Source organism: Colletotrichum scovillei (assembly GCF_011075155.1).
Source record: "Colletotrichum scovillei strain TJNH1 chromosome Unknown Contig00013, whole genome shotgun sequence".
NCBI classification, from domain to species: Eukaryota; Fungi; Ascomycota; class Sordariomycetes; order Glomerellales; family Glomerellaceae; genus Colletotrichum; species Colletotrichum scovillei.
Genome location: NW_023336271.1, coordinates 242,773 through 263,369, shown reverse-complemented (window position 1 = coordinate 263,369; position 20,597 = coordinate 242,773). Strand labels below are relative to the sequence as shown.

The 20,597-nt window shown below is 55.0% G+C and overlaps 6 protein-coding genes across 6 annotated transcripts; 4 read left to right on the top strand and 2 right to left on the bottom strand.

Moving 5' to 3' along the window:
• Positions 1–1,975: 1,975 nt before the first annotated feature.
• Positions 1,976–6,267, top strand: HER10_EVM0002247 (uncharacterized protein). The gene has a single exon (XM_035471967.1). It carries the CDS (start codon positions 2,880–2,882, stop codon positions 5,685–5,687), a length of 2,808 nt encoding a protein of 935 aa, XP_035325866.1. The 5' UTR covers positions 1,976–2,879; the 3' UTR covers positions 5,688–6,267.
• Positions 6,268–6,886: 619 nt separating this feature from the next.
• HER10_EVM0001737 (glycosyl hydrolase family 3 N terminal domain-containing protein) lies at positions 6,887–9,411 on the top strand. Its single transcript, XM_035471474.1, has 2 exons — positions 6,887–7,442; positions 7,503–9,411. The coding sequence occupies exons 1-2, from the start codon at positions 6,912–6,914 to the stop codon at positions 9,381–9,383; spliced, it is 2,412 nt and encodes an 803-aa protein (XP_035325863.1). The 5' UTR covers positions 6,887–6,911; the 3' UTR covers positions 9,384–9,411.
• A 535-nt stretch (positions 9,412–9,946) lies between these two features.
• On the bottom strand, positions 9,947–11,023 carry HER10_EVM0003796 (uncharacterized protein; the record flags this gene model as incomplete). The annotated part of the gene is made up of 3 exons (XM_035473460.1): positions 10,530–11,023; positions 10,125–10,434; positions 9,947–10,053 (listed from the first exon to the last, which is right to left on the bottom strand). Exons 1-3 carry the CDS (start codon positions 10,539–10,541, stop codon positions 9,947–9,949), a joined length of 429 nt encoding a protein of 142 aa, XP_035325880.1. The 5' UTR covers positions 10,542–11,023.
• HER10_EVM0008154 (uncharacterized protein) lies at positions 10,590–12,973 on the top strand (the record flags this gene model as incomplete). The annotated part of the gene is made up of 4 exons (XM_035477686.1): positions 10,590–10,632; positions 11,572–12,038; positions 12,095–12,701; positions 12,756–12,973. The coding sequence occupies 4 exons, from the start codon at positions 10,590–10,592 to the stop codon at positions 12,971–12,973; spliced, it is 1,335 nt and encodes a 444-aa protein (XP_035325936.1).
• HER10_EVM0011319 (uncharacterized protein) lies at positions 11,259–15,487 on the bottom strand. The gene is made up of 3 exons (XM_035480754.1): positions 14,300–15,487; positions 13,787–14,231; positions 11,259–13,719 (listed from the first exon to the last, which is right to left on the bottom strand). The coding sequence occupies exons 1-3, from the start codon at positions 14,772–14,774 to the stop codon at positions 13,011–13,013; spliced, it is 1,629 nt and encodes a 542-aa protein (XP_035325972.1). The 5' UTR covers positions 14,775–15,487; the 3' UTR covers positions 11,259–13,010.
• Positions 15,488–16,458: 971 nt separating this feature from the next.
• HER10_EVM0004727 (major facilitator superfamily transporter) lies at positions 16,459–19,366 on the top strand. The gene is made up of 2 exons (XM_035474361.1): positions 16,459–16,920; positions 16,996–19,366. The coding sequence occupies exons 1-2, from the start codon at positions 16,762–16,764 to the stop codon at positions 18,496–18,498; spliced, it is 1,662 nt and encodes a 553-aa protein (XP_035325898.1). The 5' UTR covers positions 16,459–16,761; the 3' UTR covers positions 18,499–19,366.
• The last annotated feature ends 1,231 nt before the right edge of the window (positions 19,367–20,597 follow it).

Here is a 20,597-nt window from a genome sequence, read left to right as displayed (position 1 = left end):
GAACGTGCTAGGCTCAAGCAAGTACGAGCAGTGCTTGCTCATTGATAAGATTGACTCCTTTTTGCAAGCATCTCAGCCACGCCGTCCGCATCCCCAGGCCATGTCGAAGTGGCAGAGCAGCAGCACGACAGCTCGAACAACGACCTCTGAAAGTGGGCGGTGGGCACGTAAGTAGGCCACTGTCCCAGTGGTCTAGCCCGCCCCTCTCTGCGAGAAAAAGAAAAAAGGATATTCCAGAATACGTGGAGCATTTCGTAAGGCCCGGAACATGGGCCCAGGGTCAGTCAGGGGCGTTCCTTTTGACCACCGCATATGGATGGGCCGCCCGTCCATCTGCTGGGTTCGGAAACGGCGGGATCGTGAATTGACACCGATATTTGCGAACCGAAGGAGCCAGCGGGCTGAGATTCTGAGTTGGCAAAGCAAGAGCGGGCGGCGGGTGGTGCCATGGTGCGGAACGACGCCAGCCAGACCCCGTACCCTATGGGCAGAAAGGCGTTTGCATAGCACAACAAGCTTGCCTCTATGCTACGTCTGCGCCAACTCTGCGATGATGCATTGGCCTACGGCCTGCCAGCTCAACTATCAGCAGCCTCCTAATGAACGGTGGGCCTCTCGATGTTGGCTGTGGCCGCTGTCCCGCACCAGGCTGTTTCAAGACATGTCGCCCACTATACGTCCAATTCTGCTGCTTCGAGAAGGACTAATAGTGATAGGTCATCCGCATACTGGGGAATTCTGAGACAAGACCAGGACAGAAGCGGATGAGCGAAGTCACCTGCGATCCATCGGATCATGGCCCTCACAACGGCCCAGAGGCGGTGTCTCTCTGTACAGAATGGACTGCGACTTCTGAGCAGGTACTCGGTATTGGCTCTGAAATGCTCATATTCGTACGTATGAGTGCAGCTTGTGGAGAGGCAACAAGGCTAAGGGTTATGACGGTTGATCGGGACACGAATCGCTACTGAAGCTATTGCCAACAAGTGCCGTTACTACGATGACCGGCGCGTGCAAATTTGCAGCCAAGAGCTGAACTTCGCAAATTGAATGCGGCGTACGGTCCACGGATAGACAGAGGCCCAAAGCGCTCAGCGACCGACCCTCCAGACGTCGATGAATATGATTTCATGCAATAATGGCTGTTGAGCCTTGAGGTCCAGGATTTTTTTCTGCTGAATGGCGTCGCTGATCATCCCCGATGAGACTGTGGAAAGTATGCCCACTGCCCGTAATGGGCAAGGACTCCTCCACACTTCTTCAGGGGCCCCGGCGATGCCCTGCAGAGATCATTCATTGGAAACCTGGGAGGGCATTCACGAGTCCCTCGGTTGGCGACTGGGGGGGCAGAAGACTCGAGGAGGGGGGCGCGGTTTCGCGCATCCACGACCATTCGGTCCCCTGCTTGACCTCCGCTGTCAAATTGATTAAAGAATATTGGGCGGTGATTGCGAGTGTCATCGTTGTCGTCTTCACGCTCTCGTCATCCATCCGTTTGTTTGTGTCGAGCAGATGCCCCGTGCTTCCCGCGTCTCGTCCGTCCTGTTTCCGTTCCTCTCTGCCAGCTGATCCCCTCGGGTCTTTGGCCTGAGGGTTGCAACCATTGTGAGTGGTGAATCCCTAGGAGCCAGTCTGTACGGTAGTCGACTATTTGTGTACGTATAGGTATATGCATTTCCTCCTTTGCAATATCAAAATCATGGTTCAGGGGTGTGTTTCCGCCGGCCGACAACCCCTGCCTTAGCCCCGGGTGTCGTTGTGCAGCGCGGGAGGGGACCAAGAAAGTGCCAGGCCGAGGGCCGGTCATTGTCATTGGAGCCAGCACGAGGAGGTACGGATACTTGGAGGAGAGAGACGATTCTGGCGTTCGCGGTCTGTCCGACGTGCTCTTTTGCATTCCCACCGTCTCGTGTGGCTTGCAAGGATTGCGTGCGGTGGACCGCCACCATCCATGCAGAATCTGGACGGCTTCCCACCCTAATCACCTGCAAGTCAGGCAGTCCCCAGCCAAGGAGGGGAGATGTATCGAGGCGAAAAAAGGTGGAGGACTTTAGAGTAAAGGGTAAGAGGGTGCGGTATGTAAGGTTCAGGTGGCCATCCAAGTGGCCGTCACTCACGTCAAAGTGCCTTGGTGCTGGGTGTGAAATTTCCAAGTTCTGTTTCTCTTTTCCCCCAATATCATAATCGCTGTTCCCTCCCGACACCCACACTTTCCGAGGAAGAGGGAGGGCCCTTGGGATCTGTTTTCTCTCGAGTCCTTACTCTTTTGCGCCTCATAGGTCTCATATTCGACACGTGGAGGAGCAGCCCATTCGAAGAATTAGCTTGAAAGCCGAGAGAGCCCGTCTGGCCCGGACCGATCTGGAAATTGTGCCGGTGGAGACGCAAACAGGAGTTTGGCTTATTACCCCCCTTGGTCCTGGGTGCCTTCGTATGACGGCCATCGTCTCATTTCTTTGTGTCGCCGTCGGAGTGGGAGGATCGCTCGGGAGGAATCTGCTCAGCTGTGCAACCGAACCCTTACCACGAACGAAAGAAACCAACAAGAAGCTAAGCAGCAAATTGTCATCTGTGGGACAGGAAACATTGAGCAACAATACCAAAATCGCATGGAGAATTGTCGACCTGTCTGGCTCACCAAAACCGCATGCATCGATAGCGCGGGTTGTCAACCTGCTTTGACAAGGTAGTTCCCTCCACATCCAAATCCACGAAGCTCTGCCATATGAAAATCCGCCCGGCCAAACCTACGAGCCAAAGCAGCCTTTCTACCCCCAATGCTTTTTGCTGCTCTTGGCAGGAAGAGGCTTTCGCGAGAAGGAAAAGAAGACCTGGGCTGACCAGAAGGACAGAGGTCGCCGCCGCGCCGGTTCGTCGAGATGGGGCGAACCTCTAAATTCACATTCCCCGTCCCCGGGAGGAAACAGAAACCGCCGTTTGGCCCGATTGTGTCGGGGCCCATGTCGAAAGCGCAAAAGATTCTAGGAACCGCCGAGATCAACATCGACGCTCCGCGACAATGGGATTCCGCCTCCAACTCCGGCATCAGCGTATGCGTATCCGAAAGCACGGCGACTTACAACCCGAGCGAAAGAAGCCGAGCAGTGATGCGCCATGAAGAGGAGGGCAGTTACGCAGGGAATAATCGTAGTAGGAACAACAACACGAACGCGCAATGGGAACAGGAGTCCGAGATCGTGCCAGCTTTCTTGACGAACCGATTCGCGCAGCTGAACACCGAAGGCAGCCAGCGAGAGTTTACTACTGAAACATCAAGCCTCGCCCGACGTGGCTCAAACTCGACCATCACCTCGTGGTACGACAAGACGAAGATGCCGCTTTCGATATCGCAGCAGACATCCTCCTCCGCCATGGCAAAGGGCCTGCCGCAGAAGGCCAACGCCGTCCTCGATATTGAAGGCCAATCATCGACCAATGTGCCAGCACCGTTGAACCTGAAAGCCAAGAAGAGGCCGAGTCGACTAGATCTTGGGCCATTGTTGTCTCGGGCTAAGCACAACAGCTTAAGGGGCAAGTCCGACCCTCAGGGAACGAGCTCCGTACATGGACACGAATACACCAACCGATCGCCCTCGCTCGCCTCGGTCACCTCACCCAAGAGCACACCACCGCCAATCCAGCAAAGAATCGAGAGGAAACTAACGAGAAAGAGCACGTACGACAGCCTGAACTCGACCGGAAGCCGGCCGAGAACAGGTTCCAGCAGCCGCAGAGGCGCCAACGACATCAGCACGTTGCCCAACCTGTATGAGCATTACGAGCAAATGTCGTTTGACTCAGTCCTGGGACATGATGGTCCTTTGGCTGCTGCATCAACTCACTCTCTGAATAGTGTCGCTCACACACCACTAAGATCGCCGTCCACCACAGACCACCAAAGGAGGAACTTCTCGAGGCCACCTCTGAGACAAGAGGGGACGATGTCGACATACCAACCTCAATTCGGACCACTACCAGAGTCTACTGCCACACCAAGCGGCCACCAACAGACGCAGCCCGATCGCGATTGCGCATCAAGCGTTTCAAGTCGCTACACCAAGACGTCAAAAGCCTCCAAACGAACAAGCCAGAGTCTGAACGGTTCTGATCTGATGGAGAAGAGTGTTTTGTCGCTGTCCTCAGACTCGGAAGATGACTTCTTCCCCGACTCCGTCTCGAAGTTCACCGGGGGTTCTCGCAGCAGTGATGCGGGAAGTTTGGCTCCTTCATCGCTAAGATCGACACACTCTCGAGATGCGCCGTCATTAGGGCAAGGCTCGAGAAAGTCTGTCAAACATGCCAGCTTTGCCCCAACAAACACATATCTCACCATCCCTAGCAAATCGCCGCCCAGCAAACCACCTAGCGTCAACGCGCGCATGAGTTCGTTACCTTCAACTACATATCGGCCCCCGCCAGCTGCGTCAAACCGGACATCACAATACTCGACCATGTCGACATCAACCACTGACTCACTCAATAACTCTTTGAACAACTCTCTGAACAGCTCTCTGAACAGCCGACAAAGTCGCGCGAGTTACGGTGTTCAGGAGGCGCGCGTAATTGCAGTGCTTCCCCCACAAGAATCACACGCCAACCCGGATCGTATGATGAGCAACCCACCCCAGCGCATGCTGTCCACAAAGTCTTCTTCTGTCCATTCGGTCGACCAGCCAACGCCGCCCATGAGCCCGACATCAGTAGAGTCCTTTATGAGTTCCGGCGGTGGCGCGGCCGCGGACGCCAACAACACCGCAGACTCTCGCTTTATGGCCGTAACCCGACAGGAAGAGATGCTGCTCGCGGCTCTCCGGATGAAGCGCGCTCGCATGCGCGAATCGATCCTGGCCGAATACGAAGACGAGTCGAGAAGTTCTTCCTCCTTCCATCAGCGCAACTCGTCGCAGGGCACAATCACCGAGATGGACTGGCCCGAACCCCCGCAGACCCTGCGTCATCAGACATCGGCAACTTCGAACAGCACCATCAAGGCCGGATCGCGCGCCTCTGACAGTCGTCCGGCGTCTTTGGTCAGAGGCCGGAGCCATCAACGCAGCAACTCCCGCCATCTTGACTTTCCCGCGCCCTCGTCGCAGCCGGTATCCGGCGCATCCTCGAGGACGGGCAGCATGCGCAAGATGAGACCGGTCCAAGAGACGACACAGTCGAGCGAGTCCTCCAAGCAGGAGCGCATTCTGCTGTACTTGGACAGGCCGGTGGGCAACGTCAACTCAATGGACTTTGCGGAGCCGAGCCCGGACCTGAGCGACTTCATGGACTTTGACAACGTCAGCGAGGAAGACGAGGAGTTCACAAGCAGTATGTCCATGTTCCGGAATCGGGACCACCACCGTTTCACCATGGGCGCGGTGGGCAACAAAAGCCGGGGACGGATGCTGATGACGGGCGAGAGGGTCCGCCACGAGTCTTCGCCACTGAGACCGAGGGGCGACGACGACGATTTCGGAAGCCGGAGCGCGAGCACGAAGAGGGCGCCGACTACCGAGATTGTCGAGAGCGATAGCGACGTCGAGCCGATGTTTGGTATCCCTAGGCCGGATTCGCCCGTGTCGCCTGAGGGGACCCTGGGTCTTCCTCACCAAGGGCTGTCCAAGAAGAAGGCTGTTCGGCTCAGCGCGGTCGGCAACGCGGGGGTTGAAGCCGGCTGGTGGGGGGACGACGGTTGATCTGTTTGCAGTTGATCAGGGAATCTTCTCCAAAACTAGGGAGGTCTTCTTTGTCTTTCTCGTCGTGTGGGAACGATTTCTGATAAATCTTCTTCATGATACCCCTGCACATGAACAAAACGTCTCTTTTCTTTTCTCTTTGTCGATAACAAGATCCTCTTGCTGTACAAAAGATTCTCTTAACGGATATAACCAAGACGCGAGGTGTTATTGGGGCCCAAAGGACGGCGGGATGGGATAATTGTGATTCGGAACTCTGGATGAAGCGGGAGGCCAGGGACATCTTTTGCATGAGCCATTTGCATTTTTGGATTTATTTATTCTTTTTGACCCTCGATGTAGGGGTTACCCGGCATTACGCCCAGTCGAAACCTTTTCTATTGTATGTAATACTATTACAAGGTACTCTTGGATGGGAGGGAGGAGCGGCGTAATGAGAGCATCAAACAACTAGGGGGAGGTAGAGGCCTTCGAGATGGAGGCCGCTGGCTGAGGAGAACCCAGCAAGGTGTTGTGAGAGCCACAGTCCAAGTCGGTGATGGGATAGACCATCGCGCGATGACTGAATACATAGTCACTCGATAACGAATTTACCTCAACCTTATAAACGTCTGCCTTTTCTCATTCCATAGTCAACGCCATTTGGCACCTTCTTATATACTTGATTGACATGCCCTTAACGAGCGCTTAAGTTGTTTTATCTACTTCATCATGACCTTGCTCATGATTGTATGTTTTTCATCAGTAGCGGTGATGCTTTGAAAGTATCGAAGCAGTGTAAGGTGTGATGGCAACATCACGCAAGAAATGTAAGAGGTTTGATCAAGGCGATTCAGCCAGTGACGAGAATGGGCTTGGGCGGATATTTCAAGGCATTCTCTCCTTGTGTATTGTGTTGGACCGGATGAATATACACTGGTTCACGAGATCATGACACTCGAACAACAACGCCCGCGCCACTCATTCCCTTTGGTTCATCCGCCTTACTTGTCCATCAATGTCTGGCTCGATAATGCGGCTTGACGCAGTGAAACAGACACACGATGACAACGTTCAATAAGTTTAGATAAAGTAGGATGATCTCAATAAGGCGATGATATGATACGGTCAGAGCGGTATGCCCCGCATCCGACGCGGGGTAGAGATAGCAATTGAATGATCAGATCTGCAAGGGAGTCCGAACCTCATCCTCCTCTCATGTAAACACCATGTGTAGCTCATACGATGCATAAACTCATCAGAAATCATCTCCTCCTTCTCCCGGGGACCATCCTGGCAGCCGGATACGGATCGGGTCCATCAGACCAGCAAAAGCCACTTACATCTCGGACCTGTCTTGCCCCACTGCCAGCATCCGCATCGGATCCCCGAGACAACTTCCCGGATTGCACCCGGGATCCCCTCTGCTCCATTGACGTCTGCGACGAGTCTCTCTCTCCGAACCAACGCGCAAAGGCACTCGTAGCTGAGCTCACGATATGGGAGAAGCTGGATAACCTCGTCAACGAAGCGCCAGGCGTCCCGCGACTCGGGATCCCGCCATATGAGTGGTGGTCCGAGGGCCTCCACGGCGTCGCGTCGTCGCCGGGCACAAAGTTTGCAGAGAGCGGCAACTTCAGCTACGCGACATCGTTCCCGCAGCCGATTGTCATTGGCTCGGCTTTTGATGATGAGCTGGTGGAGGCTATCGGGGCTGTAGTCAGCAAGGAGGCGAGGGCGTTTAGCAATGATGGCCGATCTGGACTCGATCTCTACGTGAGTGAAGACTGGAATGAAGGGTATTTCACTCAGATTAGATATTGATACAGCTTCCAGTCCCCAAACATCAACGCCTTCAAAGATCCCCGGTGGGGGCGCGGCCAAGAAACACCTGGCGAAGACCCCTTTCACCTCCAAAACTACGTCGCGGCAATGCTCACAGGCCTCGAAGGATCCTCCGACCCATCCAACAAGAACCTCATCGCGACATGCAAACATTACGCAGCCAACGACTTTGAGCACTACAACGGCGTCGACCGCGCCGGCTTTAACGCAATCATCACGACCCAGGACCTCTCAGAGTACTACCTCCCGCCCTTCAAGACGTGCGCCGTCGAGAAGAACGTAGGCTCCTTCATGTGCAGCTACAACGGCATCAACGGCACCCCGCTATGCGCCAACGCGTATCTCCTGGAGGATATCCTCCGCGGCCACTGGCGATGGAACGGCGAGGGTCAATACGTCTCCACGGACTGCGACTGCGTCGCTCTCATGGTCTCATACCACCACTACGCGCCGGACCTCGGACACGCTGCCGCGTGGTCGATGAAGGCCGGCACGGATCTGGAATGCAACGCCTTCCCCGGCTCCGAGGCCCTGCAGCTGGCGTGGAACCAGTCCCTTATCTCCGAGGAGGAGGTCGATCGCTCTCTGACGAGGATGTATACGGCGCTCATCTCCGTCGGCCAGTTCGACTCTGCAAGAGAGCAGCCGTTGCGATCGCTGCTCTGGCGAGACGTTGATACGGAGGAGGCGCGGGAGCTCGCTTACAGGGCGGCCGTCGAGGGCGCGGTGCTCCTCAAGAATGACGGGATCTTGCCTCTGTCCGCGGATTCGGGTAAGAAGTTTGCGCTCGTCGGTCCTTGGGCCAAGGCTACGACGCAGATGCAGGGTAATTACTATGGTCCAGCGCCGTACTTGGTCTCCCCTTACCAGGCTGCTCAAGACCTCGGGCTGGAATTCACGTATACCCTGGGCTCCAAGATCAATGCCTCGCACGACTCACTTTCCGATGCACTCAAGTCAGCAAAGGAAGCCGATGTGGTCATCTTCGCGGGTGGCGTCGATAATACCCTAGAAGCCGAAACACTCGACCGCGAGACCCTGGCTTGGCCTGAACCTCAACTGGAGCTTCTCCACGCTCTCGCTGAGGTCGGGAAGCCGGTCATTGTGCTTCAATTCGGTGGCGGGCAGGTAGACGACACGGAGCTCCTAGCCAGCGACGCCATTAGCGCGATCCTCTGGGGCGGTTATCCGGGCCAGTCCGGGGGCAAGGCCATCTTTGGCTTGCTTTTTGGGCGCGAAGCGCCGTCTGGGAGGTTGTCCATCACGCAGTACCCGGCAATCTACAACGAAGCGGTCCCCTCGACGGATATGAATCTCCGACCGGTACCGGGTAACTCGGGCCTCGGGCGGACGTATATGTGGTATCTCGGCGAGACGCCCGTGCCGTACGGCTTCGGTTTGCACTACACGACCTTTAACGTCAAGCTCAAAGCGCTACAGGAGCCTGCTATTACCACAACTAAACAGCTCACGCTTTTGGAAGACAGCGAGGATACGTCTGGTGTACCATCATGGCAAAAGACCCTAGAGAGGCCGATGCTGACTGTTGCCGTGACTGTCACCAACACTGGGGAAGTTGCCTCTGATTACGTGGCGCTGCTATTCCTCACATCGGATGCCGGCCCCGAACCCAGGCCGCTCAAGACTCTGGCGGGATACACTCGCTTCAGAAGTATTCAACCCGGCCAGGCCGCCGTGAAGGAGGTCGTCATCACCGTGGAGCGTCTGGTACGGGTCGACGAGCTAGGGAATCGGGTGCTGCATCCCGGATCGTATGAGGTGTTTGTGGACCTGGATAAGAAAGCGATGCATAAGTTCCACGTGGGTGGTCCGGCGGTCGTGGTTGAGAAGTTCCCACAGCCGAAAGCTTAGAAGTGCTAGTTCTTGGAACGAAGCGGCAGTCAAGTCTCGCAAGAATGTAAGGCAGACTGGAAGCCCTGAAGTGAAGACAGTCTCAGGTTCTTTCGTCGCCGGGATTCATTTGCCAGTAGCAATTCCCACCGCTTGCGTGTGATGTTATCGCAGTCATAGACTCCAGGAAGAAAATGACGCCCGCTATGCAGTGACTCGTAGCAGCTAGATAGAACCACACCCTGACTGTTTGGACAGTCGAAGGCTAGGCGAGGAAATGGATGAAGTGACTGTTTCTTCCATTTCATGAGTCTATTACACTTTTAATGAGGGGCCAAACAACTGACTCTGTCCCAAGGCAATCCAATCCCTGATTCAAAGTCGTCTGCCCATATCAACCTCCAATATCATGAACACCATTGCTACGTCTTTCCAAGAACACTGTCGTAGGTGTTTCATTAGGCGTATTCTCTGAACGCCGAGACGGACCCGGGTTCGCGAGGCAAGCCTTGCTCTCGCTTTCCGTCGGGCAATCGTATATGTGTTTTTTAAGCGAGATTTTGATGCGACACGTTGCTCGACTCTCAGTTGCCATCCAAGCGACGACCAATGTAAGAATGAACATCTGGCACGCAAACATTCGACACATTCGTCGCCAGGTTCTGACACTCGGCATCCGTGTATAACTCGACTACCCCAAAAGTCAGCCAAACCCACGAACCAATTTGTACCCAAAAAAAGACACAACAGAAAGAGACTCACAGCTAAAAACAGGCGTAAGACCGCTCGCCGAAAACTTCTTATACGTAGAGTTATCAATCCCAACCGGGATCCGGTGGCACGCGCCGACATAATCGGGCGGGATCGCCATGGCCTGTCCGCGCAGCGTGCCCGTCTCCATCTGCAGCGGGTTTCCCGTGCAATCGGAGGCGGCGTCGTAGAACATTTTGATGGTGCCCATGATTGGCGTCGCGGTCGCGGTGGCAGTGAGGGCTGCGAGGGCGGCGGTGAGGGTTGTGAACTGCATTTCTGGTGTCGTGGGTAGGTACTTGGTGAAGGGTTGTTGGTGGACCTAGTTCCGAGTATCGAGAAAAGGATTAGAGGTTGAGATTGAAGGAAAGGACATTCTCAAGTATTTAAGTCAGTTCATGCGGTGAGGTCACGTACTGGGGTCGTCATTGTTGTTGTGGAACTCTTTTGCTATATTAATATACGATTTATACGGGGATGGGGGGATACTTGGCGGTCTTGGTCCTCTCCAAGCCTCAAAGCCTCCATTGATCTACAGAGAAGGGCTCGTATTTCCAGTGTTTATTTTCGTTCATGCAAGCCGGGAAGAAGATCTCCACCGGCCGGCCCTCCCGTTCATCCAGTCAATTGACGAGCAAGGATGGCACTGGTCGAATCTGACGATGGATTCCAAGAATAAGGTTTTCGGTAGTGACCGAGACCGATTTTTGAGGCTCTGGAATCGGGTTTCTCTGGAGAAGAGTGTAAGTATTGTGAACTGGCTCAAGTTCATGAGAGGAAATGATCAATCGATTACCTTCCCCAGTAAGACTAGGTTCTATCTTGCCAAACTGCTTCATTGTGACATATCTTGTGACTCCTTGAAAGGAAGCATTTAGGGTTGGTCTCCAGTACCAAGCACCGAGGCAGTCTCCCTCCTCTCCAGCCTCAATCACACACTCATCGACGTGCAAATAAACTCATCATTGAATCCACGCTTATCAATACAAGCGTAGTACCGCTCCAACTGACTAATCCATGATCCCAATTCGCAAAGGATTCATCGTCTGCCTGCAGGGCAAGTGAAGAAGTCAACAATGATTGGCCAATGGCTCCAGGCACCACCAGGCACCACCAGGCACCAGTTGCGCCTCGATGGCCAGAATGCCTTGTGACTAAGCGGGATGAGGTAAGCCGAGCGACTTCTGTGCAGAGTGGTCCAAGCGTCTTGACTCTGGATTGCCATACAAGAAGAGGTCTACCGACGCTCAAGAGTTGACGATGAGTACCTTATGAGAAAGGCTGCCTTACCATTACTCTCGAGAGTGAAGAAGGACCGAAGTGTATCTGAAAAGTCTACTCATTCAGAGAGCAACATCTTCGTCCCCCGAGTGACACAACAGCAGTCTTCCCCAAGCGAGCTCAACTCCACCAACGCACCTTTCGACTTACACGACAACACCAATGCCGTCAACGACAGTCGCACAGAATGCTCGCGCAGCCAACAACCGACGTCAAACGCAGGACAACGATCACCGAAGACCCGAAAGACCAACACAGATCCTCGACATCAACGTATGGGGAAGCGGCGAAAACTGCGAACTAGGCCTCGGCCCGCGCGTCACGCAGGCACCTAAACCTCATGCGCAGAAATCTCTCCTGTCCTACCACATAGTTCAGATATCTGCCGGCGGCATGCATTGCGCCGCATTAACCAGCCACGGCGAGGTCCTGACGTGGGGTGTCAACGACGACGGGGCACTGGGCCGTGCGAAAACTCCAGATGCACCTGAGGAGGGTCCCCAAGATTTGCTGGACCCGTTTGAGAGTACACCTGGGCTGGTGCGTTTCGAACATGAAGTCGATGTCGTCCAGGTTGCGACGACGAATAGCGCATGCTTCGCTCTTACTTCCGAAGGAACTGTGTACGGCTGGGGTAGTTTTGCTGTAAGTCTATCGGCTTTCTGTTCCCCTCCCATGAGTCCCCGCTAACAATTTTCCAGGGAGGAGACGGCAACTTTGGCTTCCTTTACGATAAACCGCCAAAAACCACCGAGCCCCTACCTGTGCATATTCCCGGCCTAAATAGTATCGTGGGGCTAGCGGGTGGCGCGAACCACGTCCTTGCTCTCTCTCATGACGGCGACGTCTTTGCTTGGGGCTCCGGCGAACAAAACGAATTAGGCAGACGCCTCCTCGCCCGCCGCCGCTTCGAGAGCCTTATTCCCCAACGCGTAGGCTTGCCTAGACACCAGACAGCCAAAATCTTTGCAGGGTCGCACCATAGCTTCGTGATTGACGTCCACGGAAAAGTCTGGGCCTTTGGGCTGAATAACTTTGGCCAGTGCGGCGTCCCGACACGGGAAGACACTGGGTTTACGACAATCATTTCTCCAACAGTCGTCAAGAGTCTTGAGGGATACTCGATCCACCACATCGCCTGCGGTCTTCACCATTCCATTGCTTGCACCAGCGAGGGAGAAGTCTTGGTTTGGGGTCGGTGCGATGACGGCCAAATGGGTATCGATTTGAACGCCGTGCCCCACGACAACATCATCTTCGATTCGAGAGCGGAGCCAAGGGTACTGAATGTCCCGACCGTCGTTTCTGGTATGTTTCTCTCGGCTTTGAGCCTAAGCTCTAAAACTGATCACCCCTTTTTAGTACCTAGTGCCGACTTTGTTGCGGCTGGAATCGATAATTGCTTCGCAGTTTCTCGTGGTGGTGACGTGTTTGCTTGGGGGTTTTCAGTCAGTCATAACACCGGACTTGCGACAACTGAAACCGTAAAAGAACCGACAGAGATGCGTCGCAGTGGTCCTCTGACGTTCGTCGATGCGGGCGGCCAGTTTGGTATCTCAGCAGGACCACGATTGCGTTGAGCTTTCAAAGTACCCTTTTGTCTGTTTTTGTGCTCCTTCACACAATGAGGAAGTTGAGGTTCGAAGCCCTTAGCTTTTGAACCCATGTGCGCTCCGTCTGCGTATCTGGGTCCATAGACTCCTCGAGGTTCCAAATCGTCTGTAAAGTGTCCATGGCGGTCATGATGAAGCCCCAAGGGGTCGCAATCATGAGTCTTTTCAGCCGATCAAGAATCCATTTTCGTCTTTCCGGGTCAGACGTCCCGGCACCAGCAATGAACGTCGGCAGACATGTCGCCTTGAAATTGGGGTCTTCGTCGTGAATACAGGAGAGGTGGTAGAACATCTGACTGTCCAGCTCATCGCGGTCGACGGGCACCAGGATTGAAGCGGACGGAAGGGCGTGGAGGATGTACAAGCACGCGGCAAGTCTGTGAGCGGAACCTGCATGGATTCTACTTTCTACCGGGATGTGCTTGAAGTAGGAAATGGTGCGCGGCTCATAAGCCCAGTCGTGAGTATCGAAAGACAGGGCCTGCTCTAGCAGTTGCGCTGCGGCCTGAGCTATAGATGCTGCAGACTCGAGGTCATCTGTCGGCTGGTTTGACAGTTGCGATGCTGCCAAGAGAATTTGCAAAACATCCGGCGGGCAGCAGAGGTAGCTGTTGGCAGCAGCTCTGCCAAGCACGGCAGAGGCCTGAGAGGCTTGATAGTAGGACTTGGCAGTTGGTGTCTCCCGGTTGAAGGCGGAGGCCAAGATATAATAGCTGTGGTGGACGTGTGTTAATTTAGATAATTCATTACCTCACCCCAACATTAGACACGTGAACTCACATGAAGCAATCTGACATGACATAATCCCGTAAGGCGACATCTGCGGTGGAGGCGGGGCTCAACAAAGTCATGATGCGGCCCGCGCCTTCGAGATGGGGCTTCCAACCGCCGTGTCCGCTCTCGATCAACTCCACGTTGACGAAGAAGAGCACGGAGGCTAGTACCACGTCCCCGCCGACGCCGCCAATGTCCTGTAGGGCTGAGGAAAGCAGGCGCAGGGCCTTGTGCTTGGCTACCAGGGCATCGGTTAAGGCTTGCCGGGCGTTTAGATCGGACTCTGGATCTGAGGACAAGGCGCGGGACAAATTAGACATGTGGGCTGCGGAGGCGGCGACGATGATGTGCTGCAGCAAGGGGTGTGCTTTTGTCAAGGGGATCAGGGAACGGAAGGGGTTCCTGTCTGGGAGGTCCCAGGAGACGAGATCCCTACAGACGCGGGTAGTGACTGCGGAAGCGACCGAGTTAGCCGTTCTAGCGTCTTCCCGAGAGATTGGATGAGGAGGTGTGAATTACAGTAGGAGAGGTAGTGGCGGTAGTGATGCTCCACGCCCTGGAAGAGAGGATCGACGAGGGTCCAGGGTGCCGACTGGGTCTCGGTGCCGGCGGGCCGGACGGCAGAGACGACGAGCGCTGTGGAGTCGTTTTCGGCAGATTCGGCAGAGGCCGGAGGGTCCTTGGGCTGGAGGCCCGAAACGGAAGAAGCGGGGGAGGAAGAGGCTGAGGGCTTGAGCTCAAAGGTGGAAGTCCGCGAGGTCGGGACCAAGGCGGTGGTGGTATCGGCCGAGAAGGTGATGGAGGTCTTGCCGGCGAGTTTGCCGCGGCTGGCGACGCCCTCTGTCCAACGAAAGAGCTTCCCGTAGCCAAGACATTCCTGTCCGCCGACTGTACACTTGTGACAGTGGGGATAGGAGCGGTCACAGCGGAGGCGGCGGCGGCGACAGTTATGGCATGGCTTCGTCGGGGCGTTAAGCATCTCGATGCGTGACATTACAGCTGGTTGCAGGTAGCCGCAGGTACAGCTATCCGGGTGCGCGTCAGCGCGAGTGCGAGAGTGGGCGGCCGGCGATGCAGGCGTGTGCGCGGTATCCAGACTCTAGGTATACTCTAGAGTGAGGTAATCTCGAGTCTCGGCGGACGGTGGGTAAGATTCGCGTCGTCTCCCCAGAGGCCCCAAAGGCGCAGGCTCAATCCAAAAACGGAAGTAAGCTGTCTTTGTGGTAACGATAACGTAAAACGGACAGGGTCAGACAAAGCTTGATTTAGTCAGAGGGCGCTGTACGGGTTGTCGAGGTGGCTCGTGAGAGGATGTTGGTGATGGTTTCTATGGGAAGCGGTGGTTGTGACCGGGTAGTGGTTCGGTTGACGCAGATACTGCCTCAATGGAGAAAAGAAGCGTCAAGACATGCATGACAAGTATGTCCAAGATTGGTAATCGGAGGGGTCCTGTTGTAGGTAGGTACTGGTGAAGGCGGGGATGCCAGATGAACGTCAGAGCCTCAGAGTGCTCGGTTTGCGCCAGCTCAGAAGGGGAAACGAGATCAGATTGGGTGAGGATTAGGAGGTTTGTCAGATAAGGTGACGTTGAGCAACGGTTTCATGCGGAGAATGGAGAGTCCGAGACTCCAGTGCGCCAGCCCTGTAGATAGTAGGCAGATTGTCGATTGAAAATGATATGGCGGTGACGCTGTTGGCCTGTTGCTGCTGCTCGAGGTTGAGGTGACGGGAATCGTGAAGCTTCGATTCGGTGGCCGAAGTCGCCGGCACGCAGATGCCGTCCGATAAGAACCGATAAGATGGAACACTAGGCTCAATATGGAAGCCAAGCAACAATTCGTGCATTCCCTGTCTCCACATTTTCTTCTCGAAGACGGAGAGCACGGACAGTAGAGACGACGCTTGGTTCGTCAAAAGGCATGGGCTTTGCTGAGTCACCACGTCTTGACAGATGCACTAGACCCAAATGGGCGTGATGCGTCTGAAGAACCCCACATAAATCGTTCCATGTCGCGACAAAGAACCAACCAGAAGAAAGAATGTGTCAAACGCACTTGCTTTCGGAGAGAAGTTCGCATCTTCGCATCTTTGCCATGTCCACACGGAGCTGTCCACCACCACTTGCAGCACCCTGACATCTCGAATTACTACGTATTGTGTCATCACATCCAAGGGCGTCATTTCGGTCGTCACCGAGCAGCAGACGCGCAGGTCGCATACCAAACAGAGGCAAACTAAGCGATCGAGGACCCTGGGCCAAGACCGACAGGCAGACCCTCTCTCGTGATTCATTTTCCGTCTCAACTGCCAAAGTTTCGTCCCTCGAGCTGACTCAACGCCTAGTACTGTGTAGTCTTCCTGAGCTTAGCAAGCGTAGCCAGCTTAGCAATTCTGGCACTTGTCGCTTAGAATCACTGCGCAACAAAGAACATGCTGCCACAAATCTTCTGTTCCAAAACCCGAAACGGTGGCAGCTCTTTGCCGAGAAGGGCAGCCAAGGCGCACGCCATGCTCCAACGACCCGTCTTCCGCGCTTCTGTCACCATTCGAGCCATGTGAGGCTTCCACGCTTCTCTGCCCGCGGGCTGGAACCTTGAGGAGCCAAGCTGGACATCTGGGACGACGGTGCCCCATCTAGGCCCGTGGGTTTGTTTGTCTTCCCGGCGCTGGTCGTTGATCCTAGGCCAGATGCAAATCCTGACGCTCCATGTCTCCATTTCTCCACACCAGATGGCAAGAGGCCACCCCCGATTAGAAATTCTCTGCGTCAAAGAGCTTTCCTTTGATGGATCGATGACCTGCTCCTGGCTGCTATTTAGATCTTGGAGGGACCCGTTACCATGCATCCCGTGCCTATCTGGTTTTTCCTGTTGTCAAGCGATGTGTTGATATGACTGAGAAGATCACTACGATAAACATAATAGACTCTTTGTAACTGTACACTACAAAATACCCTGAAGATACATAGCGCAAAAAGACCAATGACGCAGCGCGACAACACCGACCGGGAAGCCGGCTCCGGCGGCCAACCCACCGAGTTCGACGTCGAGTTTCTCGGCCGACAACGCCCGGCCGTCTTCAAGTCCCAATGGTCCGAACTGGGCTTCTGCTTTTCCCTTTTGGGATCCATGTTGATGGCTGTAAGTCTGACTCCACAACATTACAAACTAAGATATCTTCACTTTGAGGCGTATGGACTCTAATTCTCAACCCAGGAATACTTTGTCAGTGGCTTTCACATCATCCTGCCGCCCCTCGCAGAAGAGCTCGACATCCCCGCCGCCTCCCAAACATGGCCCTCGAGCGTCTTCTCTCTCGTCACCGGCGCCTTTCTCCTCCCGCTCGGCAGGCTGGGTGACATGTACGGCGGCTACCTGACCTTCAACATCGGCCTCGCCTGGTTCTTCATCTGGTGCCTCGTCGCCGGCTTCAGCAACAACTACATGATGCTCATCGTCTGCCGAGCCCTCCAAGGCCTCGGCTCCGCTGCCTACCTCCCCGCCGGCATCATGCTCCTCGGCAAGATCTACCGCCCGGGGCCCCGCAAGAACCTTGTCTTTGCTCTGTACGGCGCCTTCGCGCCCATCGGCTTCTTCTTCGGCATCCTCATCGGCGGCGTGTCGGGCCAGTTCCTCAACTGGCGTTGGTACTTTTGGCTCGGCAGCATCGTCCTGGGTATCATTGCCGCCGTGTCTTTCATCACGATCCCGCGCGACTACGGAGACAAGCGCCAGAAGATCCGCATGGACTGGTGGGGCGCCGCGACCATCGTCCCCGGCCTGCTGCTCGTGGTTTATGCCATCACCGACAGCTCACACGCGCCTCAGGGCTGGGCGAGCCCCCAGATTCTCGTGACGCTGATCTTGGGCGTCGCTTTCCTCGTGGCGGCGTGGTACGTCGAGAGCCGCGTATCTGCAAACCCTCTGCTGCCAGGCGACCTCTTTGCCCCCAAATCCATGAAGACGCTTGTGGCCGCCCTCTTCTTCGCCTACGGCACTTTCGGTCTCTTTCTCTTCTACTCGAGTTTCTACATTGAAACGGTGTTGCACAAGTCGCCGCTTCTGACGGCCGTGTGGTACGTGCCCCTCATCGTCGGCGGCATCATGATCGGCACCGTCGGCGGCTTCACGCTGCACCTCCTCCCCGGCAGAGTACTTCTCGCCATCTCGGGCACGGGCAACCTTCTGAGCGTGCTTCTGTTCGCCATTATGCCGGATAACCCAAACTACTGGGCCTACGTCTTTCCCGCCATGATCTGCGGTACCATCGGCATCGACATCACTTACACGGTCAGCAACGTCTTCATCACGACCAACCTGCCCAGCCACCGCCAGGGTCTCGCCGGCGCGCTCATCAACAGCCTCCTGTTCCTGGGCATCAGCTTCTTCCTCGGCATCGGCGACGTCGTGGTCGGCGAGACGACCGGCCTGGGGCTCAAGAAGAGCTACCAGGCGGCCTTTTGGTTGGCCACCGGCGTCGCTGCCGTCGCGCTGGTACTCTACGCTCTCGTTCGCATCGGCTCCGCAAAAAGCGACCTCACGATGGAAGAGCGCGAGCAGCTCGCCGCAGCGGATGCCGAGGCTCGATCACGGTCGTTGGATAACACGTCGACGATGCACGAGGATGTAAATGACCAAGACGCTTCGGCGACGGCGACCGACACCGATGCGGAAAAACGCAAGCCGTCTGCGCCGGAGGAACAGGTCCCGGGGAGGTGAAAGAGCGATCGACCACCAGAATTTTTACGACCGTCACGTTTTTGATGAACATTTTCCTTCCAACCTTGGTTGTTGACCGCCTCGAGAAGTTTGAAAGAAGAAGGCGCACGCATAACGTCGTATGGAACTAGACAAATTAATTGATTCGGAGGTGTGGAGACTGGGAGAGGACAAAACCAATATGTTTGCCATGCAGGAACGAGATTGGGTAATACGCCGCGCCAACCTCCAGGTTCCTGGTGGAGGGGTGAGGATCATCCATCACGAGGACAGGAGCTGTCGGGCGCAGAAATTCCACCATGGACCTTGAGGTAAATATTGTGCGAAAACGAACCAGGCGACGCGTGTTACGACTTACGCACTCGAGAGTCATGAAAGGCAGAGAGACTTTCTGCCTCGCACCCCCGAGAAGCCGCGGCTCTGAGGATATCGACAGGCCCAGAAAAAGAGGCAAACTCCACACAATAATTCTGGATTCCGCGGAACCTCCTCAAGGCTCATCATCTCATGGGCGGAGGTTGCATCGAATTGCGCCCAGCCTGATTTCCTCACCAAGAAATTTTACCCAAGCTCGTACCGCCCGCCAAGTTTTCTGTGTGAGCGGCGCGCGGGAGCGGGAGAGAAGCACGTCTTTCTTAGCCGTTGCCACTGTTCCTGAACGCCGAGACTTGAAGAACACAGGGGAAAACAACAGAGCCAAGACAGATCAACGCCCTGAAGCCTCTAAAGGCTCTTCCAAGACTCCCATCGAAAAGTCTTGGGAGCCCAGGGTTGGAAACTGCCAACTCTCCGAGATAACCGTCTTGGCAACGCTTCTTGGCATTGTCGATTTACAGTGAGAAGGCTAAGTGAGTGGTAGGAACGACGACATGGTATCTACGGATTTACCATGCGGCGATGCGCAGGAGACTGCCATTGTGGTGTGGGAATTGCATGTATTGGAGACTTGGAAATGCCACCCAAAAGGAGGCAAATGCGCTGATCGGTGTGGGTTTGGCTTACAAAGTTACAAGAAAGAGGGGGGACGGGAGCATGAGGTTAATTGGGCACGTTTTGGGTTTCCCGTCAATGGTAGCACATCAATTTTGACTCTCTACCTCGTCCCTTTACCACCTTACATCAAGATCAAGGTACAAATACAGATACTGTTAAAGATATATTGTCACATTGTGCAGGGCTCAGACCATGAGACTAGGGCGACGCATGGAAACGCAAATGATTGCTGGAGACGTGAATAAAGGAGCACAGAGGAGGTGTGGAGTTTCCATTGAGTCGCCAATAAGCAACAATCTACCCAAGTTTCACCAACCAGTCTACTACTCTGCCACTCTACTTCAATACACAATGCTCTGACTGGTGGCCCTGTTCTTGTCCGTAGTAGTGCACATCCATGATCTGCCTTGCTTTACACTACTCTGGCGACCTTATTCTTATTCGTGGAACTGAGTCCGAACGAAGCAGTAGAGAGAAACCTCCCACCGGCTTGGGGCACTGAGCAACCATACGACCAAAGACAACAACTCCAGGTCACCTGTCACTGTCCAGTGCAACCAAAAACTACACCCCGATTCCCCGAAGACCATCGGCCTGTCCATCGTCCGAAGTACGCCACCGTGTTCAGCGGTCAGGATTGGCCGGTGGGGTTCAACTTGACCTGGGTCCGTGTGTAGTTGCGCTCATCCGAGGATGAGGGACTGCTATGAAGACCCTCCCGACGTAAGGGGTCCCATCTTCTTTTCGAGATGGACACACGCCTCGACCCTGTCCAGTGTCAGGGGATATTGGGGACTGGAGCCCGCAGCCCGCAGCAACAAATCCATTTCAGGGAATGATCCGGGTACGCGCCGACGACTCCCATTCCGTTCCAAAATTGGCAGCTCCAGCGCCAAAACATGAAAGTCAAAAGAACCGACATCCAAGGTTTCTGGGCGCTAGAGATTTAAGGTAGGCGCCGGGGAAGAAGACGACATCGGTAGAACCGTAGAATAAGCATCGGGAAAACGGAACGGACGGCTTCCAAAGACGCAGAGATTCAGATCACATACGGCAATAGTCAAAATAAGCATCGGGAAACGGAACGAACGGCTTTCAGTAGGCTG

What these genes read in the sequence shown, in the direction of transcription:
- HER10_EVM0004727 (XM_035474361.1), top strand. Translation starts at nt 16,762, where the DNA reads ATGACGCAGCGCGACAACACCGACCGGGAAGCCGGCTCCGGCGGCCAA. An exon ending in TGGGATCCATGTTGATGGCT is followed by an intron (nt 16,921 to 16,995) that starts GTAAGTCTGACT and finishes TTCTCAACCCAG; the next exon opens with GAATACTTTGTCAGTGGCTT.
- HER10_EVM0001737 (XM_035471474.1), top strand. Translation starts at nt 6,912, where the DNA reads ATGCATAAACTCATCAGAAATCATCTCCTCCTTCTCCCGGGGACCATC. An exon ending in GATCTGGACTCGATCTCTAC is followed by an intron (nt 7,443 to 7,502) that starts GTGAGTGAAGAC and finishes TACAGCTTCCAG; the next exon opens with TCCCCAAACATCAACGCCTT.
- HER10_EVM0002247 (XM_035471967.1), top strand. Translation starts at nt 2,880, where the DNA reads ATGGGGCGAACCTCTAAATTCACATTCCCCGTCCCCGGGAGGAAACAG.
- HER10_EVM0011319 (XM_035480754.1), bottom strand. Translation starts at nt 14,774, where the DNA reads ATGTCACGCATCGAGATGCTTAACGCCCCGACGAAGCCATGCCATAAC. An exon ending in CCGCCACTACCTCTCCTACT is followed by an intron (nt 14,232 to 14,299) that starts GTAATTCACACC and finishes TCGCTTCCGCAG; the next exon opens with TCACTACCCGCGTCTGTAGG. An exon ending in GTCATGTCAGATTGCTTCAT is followed by an intron (nt 13,720 to 13,786) that starts GTGAGTTCACGT and finishes CGTCCACCACAG; the next exon opens with CTATTATATCTTGGCCTCCG.